The sequence below is a fragment of the Pistacia vera genome, unplaced genomic scaffold, assembly GCF_008641045.1.
Source record: "Pistacia vera cultivar Batoury unplaced genomic scaffold, PisVer_v2 Contig908, whole genome shotgun sequence".
In the NCBI taxonomy this organism is placed as follows: domain Eukaryota; kingdom Viridiplantae; phylum Streptophyta; class Magnoliopsida; order Sapindales; family Anacardiaceae; genus Pistacia; species Pistacia vera.
In genome coordinates, this window is record NW_022196788.1 from 125,617 (window position 1) to 133,973 (window position 8,357).

Consider the following 8,357-nt stretch of genomic DNA (forward strand, 5'->3'; position numbering starts at 1 on the left):
TTCAATGATTGATTAGTCCTATATCACTAACACTTGGCTTGACAACCCACCAAAGCCAAGCGATCTTTAACTAGTTAATAGAAAATCATATTGAAGAACTAATCCAAATCAGTTTAGCATAATGAAGTTTTATATAAAAAAGTGAAAACAATAGAGTAGGCAAGGATCACGTGTGACAATGATGTATAGTTTGTTTTTAGTCCGAAAACAATTCAAGATATTTTGCTAAACAAACAATTATGTAATGTACAATTATTTGCAAATCATTTGCTTTCGTTAGCCCTTAATAGTAAGGGTGTTCAAAAGAACCGGTTGGAACTGAAACTGGCGGGTACCCTGAGTTTGGTTTTGGTTCCTACCTAGAACCAATCGTCAATGGGTAGGTTCCGGTTCCAAATTTTTGGAACTGTTACTGTGCGATTCCAATTCTGGTTTTGGTTCCTATAGTTAGGAACCGAAACTAGAAATTAGAACCAGGAACCAGGAACCGAGACTAATATAAAATAAAATTAAAAATTAGGGGGGTTAATAAAAGCTTTTGTAGAAAAAATAATGTGAATACATTTATATTTATATTTCATAACATTTAAAGTAAGTTGGTTTGACTTTTGAGAATCTACCTTTACAAAGTAATGGAGTTTGTAATTTTGAATTTTGAATTTTGAATTTTGAATTTTGAATTTTGAATTTTGAATTTTGAATTTTGAATTTATAATTTGTAATTTTATTTTTGTTAACAAGTGCCAGGTTGGGGGGGTATTTGTAAGTTTTTAAGGGTTTTTTTGTCATTTTAAAAACTTTTAAGGGGTCATTGTAATTTTATAGGGTACCCAGAACCGAAACCGGAACCGTTGTTACAGGTTCTGGTTCTGGGTACCTAGGAACCGGAACCGTCGGTTCTGGTTCTGATTCCGGTTCCAAATTTCAAGAAACCGTCGGTTCCGGTTCCGGTTCCTTCAAAAAGTGCAGAGTACCTGAAACCGAACACCCCTACTTAATAGACTCTACCAGTCAACCAGCATTTTATATTACATATAAGTTGATTAATTAATGAAATAAACAAATGAAGGTTGGTAAAGGGTAAGTGTAACACTTCAAAACATTACACATCTCAAGACACATGACCTTATTAGCCATTGCCTATTTGTCAGACATCCTATTATAATCTTTTATTATATTCTATAGAGTAAAGGACATGTTCCCACTCAAAAGATTAACGAAAACCCAAGTTTCTGCCCTCGATTTCATTTATTTCAGATACCCACCTTTAAATTAATATTGTTAATGATTTTTGGGTTCTGACCTAATATTGAGAATGTTATTATCATGCTGCCCTTACCAATAAATTACTTTTTAACCCAAATAGATTTGGATTTTTTGGGTAGTTGTAAGGGAGGGGAAAATCGGGAGAAAAGGCTCAGATCCAACCAAAATAGAGGCGAACGAGTCTAAGGGATGGATGGGTTTTGTCAGGGATGAGTGGGGGAAGCTAGTGGTCATGACGGTGATGTTAAACGGCGTTGGAATCCGGCTAGATCTAGACTTTTCCAGCAATCGTGAGGGAGGGGAAAATCGAGGATAAAAGGCTTCGATTTGGCCAAAATGGAGGCGGAAGAGGTTGGGGGATGGATGGGTTTTGTCAGGGATGACTAGGGGAAGCTAGTGGTGGTGGCAATGATGTCAAATGACGTTGGAATCCAGTTAGATCTTGATTTTTCCAACAGCCGTGAGGGAGGGGAAAATCGTGGAGAAAAGGCTTAGATCCAGCCAAAATGGAGATGAACGAGATTGGGAGATGGATGGGTTTTGTCAAGGATGAGGAGGGGAAGCTAGTGGTGGTGGCGGTGAAGTCAAATGGCGTTGGAATCAGGCCATATTTGGATTTTTCCGACAGTCGCAAGGGAAGGGAGTGATGAGGGGTGCTTGTGAGAGAAATTTGGGATGTAAAGAGTAATTTTGAAATTTTCATTTTTATTTAAGATTTAATACAATTCAAATGACCATTTTACCCTTTCACCGTTACGTTAAATGATTTTTTGTTAATTTAAAGGTGAGAATGTGGAATAAATGAAACCTGGGGTGGGAACTTGAAATTTTGCCAATCTCTGGTGGGAACTCGGAACATGACGTTTACTCTATTCTATATTATATTGACTTAAAAAGATCTAATGATCTATCATGTAGCCAGTAGCCACTGATCTCAATTGAAAGCATGCTTTGTGTTTGAGGGTTTTTTCCAGTACTGAAGATAACATTACATTGAAGAATCACCATATAAGACTATGATTCATCATAAACAATTAGGGGTTTCAATATTTATTGGCACAGTGATCCAGTGACTTATTATCATTTTTTAGCCTTTTTTTTTCTTTATATATATTGTCCAATTACAAGCGCAATTGGTTACTTACATGGCCAAAAAATGATTTCCCATACTCCACTATATTAATTCTCTTCTATATGTCTTAACACATCAACATCGTCATACAGCATCACCTTCAACACCTAGTAAAAGCAGATTGAGGCTTAAAAGCCGACAATGCAGAACTCGACTTAAATACACAGCTTATACATAGAATTCAATATATCCTCAGTACAATATCTACCGACTTGTTATATAAATTGCAAATTTCATGATACTGTGCTCTAAGGGGGCAATACAAACCTGTCAAGTGACACTAGCAAATAATTGAAAACAGTAAGTTCACCGAAAAACAAACACATAAGAAAGAGCATCATGACGTTATCCAAATTCTAAACTCACCTCCGCCCTTCAGCTACCACCCCCTCAACTAGTATGTAGTATGTACAAAAACATCTAGGGACTAATGCTCATTTCACCAGCGAGTTTAACCATCATAAAGTGTAATAGGCTGTTCTTCCATTAGGCTAAAAAGCACCGACTGAGAGCCCCAAATGCAGATGTAATAGATCATAAAGGTACACTTAATGATACTACCGCTATATGACCAAACTCTAGACACCAATTTGCATTATATTAAAGCATGTGATACATAAAACTAAATATTTAATCAGTAACCAAAATTTCGATATAACATAAACTAACAAAGATCAACGAACAATCCAAACAAGTCCACAGGGTTTGATTGCAGAAAAAGAAAAAAAGAAAACACAGGTCCTAGAATGAGTAATCCAGATAGATATTCTGAGAAAATACTGAAATTGATCTTTAGTCTTCCTCCTCTCCCTCATTCTCGGCAATATTGAAGTACCGCAACTCATACACACTTCGGTCCTTGCTTGATGCAATCACCCGAAGCCAATCTCGCACATTGTGCTTCTTCAAGTACTTCTTAGTCAAGTACTTCAAATACCTGGAAACAGTAAAAAAAGTGGTGCAAAATTGTCAAGCACAAGATAATTAAAATGATATGTTAGGTATACATATGCAATATTAATAAGGCACCACAAGTAATATGTAACTTTTGAAGGATTGGCATGTTGACAATTTCTATAATAGCTTTCTAATAGATTAAGAGCTTAAAGTCACAAGTTCTTCAGAAATTTAAGTTGTTTGGTTGCATCACAAAAGTGATTATAGGATTATAAATAAGCTATTTTATGCCTACAAGGAAAAGCTCAAAATTTGAAAATTATTGTTGAAATTTAAAAAATATACCCCAACTATATAATGAATTCAAGTATTCTTATTTATGTATATCAATTTACGCCAACAAAGCTCTTTTACACTTTTCTAATTAAAGAACTAACAAATTTTCATAAAAGCTTCATTTTGTAAGCTCAACTTCAAAAAGCCATATCAAATGGACCTTAATAGCCTTCTCCTACCTTGAAATATCAAAACTATCATCACAATATCTGCAATGAAAATAATATAGTACAAGCTACTAAGCAAAATCATCTCACTGCTAGCCGGATATCCTTACCACAAAAATTAAGAAAAAATTTCACATGCAGAAGCAAATATCCATATGCAATCAAACAACACCAATAACCACTACATGAACACAAGTGCCCCCAGTAGTATCCATCAAAATCTTGTTTTCTAGGTTCCTACAATACAAAAGTGGTTCATTCTGAATGTGACCTTAATGGAAAGTAAAAGCAATTGCATAACTTAATGTAAAAGGATATGCTTAGCCGCCATATCAAATGCTAATCTAATGAAACGACCACTTAAAAATCTGCTTGCGAGTTTGTTTCAATAAAAGATATGGCTTGCGATTTGATAAATCCCCAACGTGCAACTTTCAAATTTCACTAAAAAGGAGCAAATTGTTCAACAACTATTAAAATCAAAACTAAAAATAAAATCGCTACCAATTAGCAGATCCATTTCTCTAATCAAATCACTAAACAAGACACAAGTAATTAGAAAATGGTAGTGACGCTTCAACATCTTTAAGAAGCATAGTAGATTTAAATAACAAACAACTAAGTACGAAAATACCTTTTAGAGAAGTTGCTGTCGGATATGACAGTGATCTTTGTCTTCTCACGTGTAACGGTCACGGAGTCACCAAGAGCACCAGCCTTGCCACCGACCTTGATCCGCTCCTGGAGGAACTTTTCGAGAGAGGCGATATCCATGATTTTATCCTCCACAGGCTTAGCGCAATCTATCACGAACGTCGCTCCCTTCTTCTTTCCCTTGGCTCCTGCTGCTGCTCCGCGACTCATTTTCGCTTCTCTTCTCGCAACTCTAAATCAACTAACCAACAAGTGCTCTATTGGGCAACTGTGGCTGTGTTAAGAATGAATGAAGATATAAGGCGGGCTACGAAAGAATTGGCTGACTCTCTAGGGTTTCGGGTTTTATATCGACCAAGCGACGTCGTTTAACTTTTTTTTTTTTTTTTTTTTAATCCACTCTAATCTTTTGGCTTTTTTGCTGCGGTTATGAGAAGGGTTAAAATGACGCCGTTTAGACTTTAGAGGTACTTTCCGAAAGCACGTCACCTGGCGGAAGCGTAGAATACTAGAGTATGGTACTTCCCGAATAACACCAGTCTATTACAATCTTACCGAAATTACCCCCACTTGCTTCTTATGTTGTAGCTAGTAAAGTGACTGGAAATGAGATATGGAAGAAGATCTCAGCGACGCCGTTCCATGCTCTTCCCTTACCGTTGATTCCATCCTTCGTGTCGGAACGGTAACGAAAATCAATAGATTATTTCATGATTCTAGTTCAACCTTAGAAGCACCAAACCCTTGCTACTCAAAAATTATTTTGATTCCTTTTTCAGGCTGGTGCAATTTGGGGACTGTGTACAGGTCCACAAGAAGCTCGTAAAAGAAGTAAAATGCGTACAAAATTTTAAGATAAATCAACTAGACTTCTTTTCTTTCTTTAAATTAATACTAATTTCCCGCCATTGCTATAATTTACAGGTCTGACTGGCATTCGAAGAGTTTCCTTTGTGGTATTATTGTTTTTTCTTTTTCTTTTTTTATTCCTTTGAAATTCTAATACATCATTTCTTCTTTGCTCAGTTCCTCATGTAACGTTTGACCTTCAAGATATTGATACATTTTTTTAATCTGATTTGCAGACAAAATCAATTGGTAAAATTGGCTTTCAATGTGGTAAGTAGTCCGGGTTAATCTTAGTTTGCTTGCCATGTTCAATTGTTAATTGCATAATTAGGCATAGTGTTGCCATCGAACTTTACAAGGTAGTGAAAGGAGTGGGATATATGTTATGAAAAAAAAGCAAGCTTCGGTGGTCAATTTTATGCCACATTTTTCATGAAAATACTTTCTGAGCTTTTTAACTCGGGAAAATGGGGAATAATGGTACATAAGCTTTGTGCAATGCTTCAAAATAATGATCGTAAACCATATGGCATGCTTGCCAATGTTTTCTGTTGCCCTCACCATCTTTCACCACTTCTCTTTTTTGATTATTCTATTTTTATTTTAGTTCATCAAGCCTGTTGTCTTATGGTGTTTCTTGAATCACCTTTTTGTTTTTTCTTGATGTAAGAACTTGATCTTATTTGACTTGCTTAGTGACTCAGTAAATTACTCAATTTTTTTATATTTTTATAGGACTTGTTGCTGGTGTCTTTACTAGTACCCGCTGTGGAATTCAGAGATACCGAAGACAGAATGATTGGGTAAGTTGTACATACGATCCATTTAATTTTATGCTTTTAGTAATTTTTTTTCTTTGTTGACACAAATGTAAGCTTGTCAATCCAATACTATGAGGCTATCAGCATCCACAGTTATTTGCCTCAATCCATTTGTTTAATATTGCAAACTTTGGTATAAATTTGTACGGATCGTTAAGTATTTATTGTATTGTATTGAGCACAAAGCCCTGTTGGAGCGTCATGATTTGATTCACATAGTGTTAGGATCCCACATTAGAGGGAGAATGGATGGGCATGTGGTTTATAAGGAGTTGAGCACCCTCCTTTGGCAAGCCGGTTTTCTAAAGAGAGTTCTACCCAAGTCCATAAAAGGACCACTACTCAGCCCAATTCCTATCAAAGGCCCATTGTCTAGCCCAATTCCTATCAATTTGGGAGTGGGATCCTATCACATAACAATATTTTCGCCCTGCTAGTACCAACTTCTGTAGACTGAAAAGAGTTATAGTAACAACTTCTCCATCTCAATCTCAATCTATGGAAGTTTCATGATTGCAGGAAATTGACCTTAAAGTAGTGTCCCCAAAGATGAGTTGGCTATTTTTTTTTAGTGCAGTTTAGATGATAAACCGTATTGCTAATGAGTCTAGATAGCATGATGCATATGCAAGTGAAAGCATCTTCATAACTAGCAAATATTGGGTGCTTGATACACAAACATCTGTGTAGGAAGCCATACCAGAAATCCCATGGAGGGAGGATTATATGATGCAAATTCAAAGAATTTACCTTGTAATTAAAGATGTGCTGGGATGTTTGTTTATCTCCTGGTTTGAGGTATCATTTCATTTTTTTCAAGTGAAGCTTTTGTGCTTGGCAGCCAGCTCTAATGGATTCTTTGAGTTTCATTGGATGACAATTCAAGTACGTAAAATATCTGCATATATGTAATAGTTTGTTGGCTCATCTACCCTTACAATATTGGATAGGACAAGATTGATTTTGGGCTGTTCACTTCTTGTTAAAAGGAGTACATTTTTTATATCAGGAGCAATATGAAGATTCAAAGAACTTGAGCTTTCTGATGCTTGTTCATAACTTTGATTTGTAGATATGAACATGGTGTGATGGCCTACTAATGGACTTTTTCAAGTTTTTGTCTCCTTACAGATAAGTTTTTGTCTCCTTACAGATAAATGCTTTTATTGCGGGTGGTGTGGCCGGAGCATTAGCTGCTGCTGGGACACGGAGCTTGACGCAGGTCATTGGCATGGCTGGCCTGGTCTCTGCCTTCAGCGCTGCTGCTGACTACTCTAGAACAAACTGAATATCTCCTTGCAAAAGTCGGCAGAGGAGTATTGAGGTGATTCTCACCCAGTTGCTTCTTTTTGGATTTATCATTAATCTTCATGCCTCTCTGTTTGGCTCTCTTTTTTCCTGCCGCTGCTTATATTGAAGTTTTCACCTGAGATACTTGATGTTGCCCTTAGCTTTATGGATACAAAACTAGATATATTATCCTGCTAGAAGTTGTGACCAGTATAGACATTTTTTCAATTTTTAATGTAAGAATTGAATTCACATGGTAAATAAAGCTAATGCAAGTTTTACTTTGTCATTTCTGTTGCTGTCCACAAGGAGATACAAGAGTTGAATGTAAATTTCTAAAAATCAGTATAAAGCTGATGGGTAATCTTTGATACGCCTGAGAATTACTCTCTTGTGCTAGATTATGAGCTCGTATTGTCGATCAAGATAAAAGCTTCAGCATTTAGTCATTTTACATATATAACTCACAGTCCGACTTCATGCAAATCTCTTTTCTGGGCTTTCCCTTTGTGGGCTGCCCTTTCAATTGGGACTATTTGTAGCTTTCTCTGGCTTCTATTTTGAGTTACCTTCTAGTCATACTATTTCATACTTCTTAGCACAAAGCCATTCATTAGATCTATGTTACCTATCTCATTGATTTGACAACTTAAGACCATAGACACTGTCATTTTCTGAAAGCCTAAGTGAAATTTCCATTCAGCTTGTGTTCCCTTTTAGCACATAACTGGAATGGTAGACAGATTGCTCTTTAGTTTTTTTCTCTATCTATGCACATAGGTATCATCTTACAAATTAAATTGAAATGATTATTAACCTTAAGTTTCATTTGTGCCTGGACCAGGAGTTAAATTTCGATGCTTCCTTGTTTCTGTCAGCTTGTAAACCAGCTATGAAATGTATGCTATGTGTGTTCTTTTGTAGCTTGGTAAATCAACAATATCA

General features: G+C 36.2%; 2 protein-coding genes across 2 annotated transcripts; one reads left to right on the plus strand and one right to left on the minus strand.

Annotated features, from left to right (window-relative positions):
* Window positions 1-2,966: 2,966 nt before the first annotated feature.
* LOC116119854 (60S ribosomal protein L22-2) lies at window positions 2,967-4,774 on the minus strand. Its single transcript, XM_031405790.1, has 2 exons — window positions 4,433-4,774; window positions 2,967-3,335 (listed from the first exon to the last, which is right to left on the minus strand). Exons 1-2 carry the CDS (start codon window positions 4,660-4,662, stop codon window positions 3,191-3,193), a joined length of 375 nt encoding a protein of 124 aa, XP_031261650.1. The 5' UTR covers window positions 4,663-4,774; the 3' UTR covers window positions 2,967-3,190.
* Window positions 4,775-4,942: 168 nt separating this feature from the next.
* Window positions 4,943-7,701, plus strand: LOC116119853 (outer envelope pore protein 16-4, chloroplastic-like). The gene is made up of 6 exons (XM_031405789.1): window positions 4,943-5,137; window positions 5,232-5,283; window positions 5,377-5,408; window positions 5,538-5,571; window positions 6,037-6,104; window positions 7,276-7,701. Exons 1-6 carry the CDS (start codon window positions 5,066-5,068, stop codon window positions 7,408-7,410), a joined length of 393 nt encoding a protein of 130 aa, XP_031261649.1. The 5' UTR covers window positions 4,943-5,065; the 3' UTR covers window positions 7,411-7,701.
* The last annotated feature ends 656 nt before the right edge of the window (window positions 7,702-8,357 follow it).

Excerpts from the sequence above, each read along its gene's own strand:
- LOC116119854 (XM_031405790.1), bottom strand. The coding sequence starts at position 4,662 with ATGAGTCGCGGAGCAGCAGCAGGAGCCAAGGGAAAGAAGAAGGGAGCG. Across the intron at positions 3,336-4,432 it reads GACAGCAACTTCTCTAAAAG|GTATTTGAAGTACTTGACTA; the intron begins GTATTTTCGTAC and ends TACTGTTTCCAG.
- LOC116119853 (XM_031405789.1), top strand. The coding sequence starts at position 5,066 with ATGGAAGAAGATCTCAGCGACGCCGTTCCATGCTCTTCCCTTACCGTT. Across the intron at positions 5,284-5,376 it reads ACAAGAAGCTCGTAAAAGAA|GTCTGACTGGCATTCGAAGA; the intron begins GTAAAATGCGTA and ends TATAATTTACAG. Across the intron at positions 5,572-6,036 it reads TAAAATTGGCTTTCAATGTG|GACTTGTTGCTGGTGTCTTT; the intron begins GTAAGTAGTCCG and ends ATATTTTTATAG.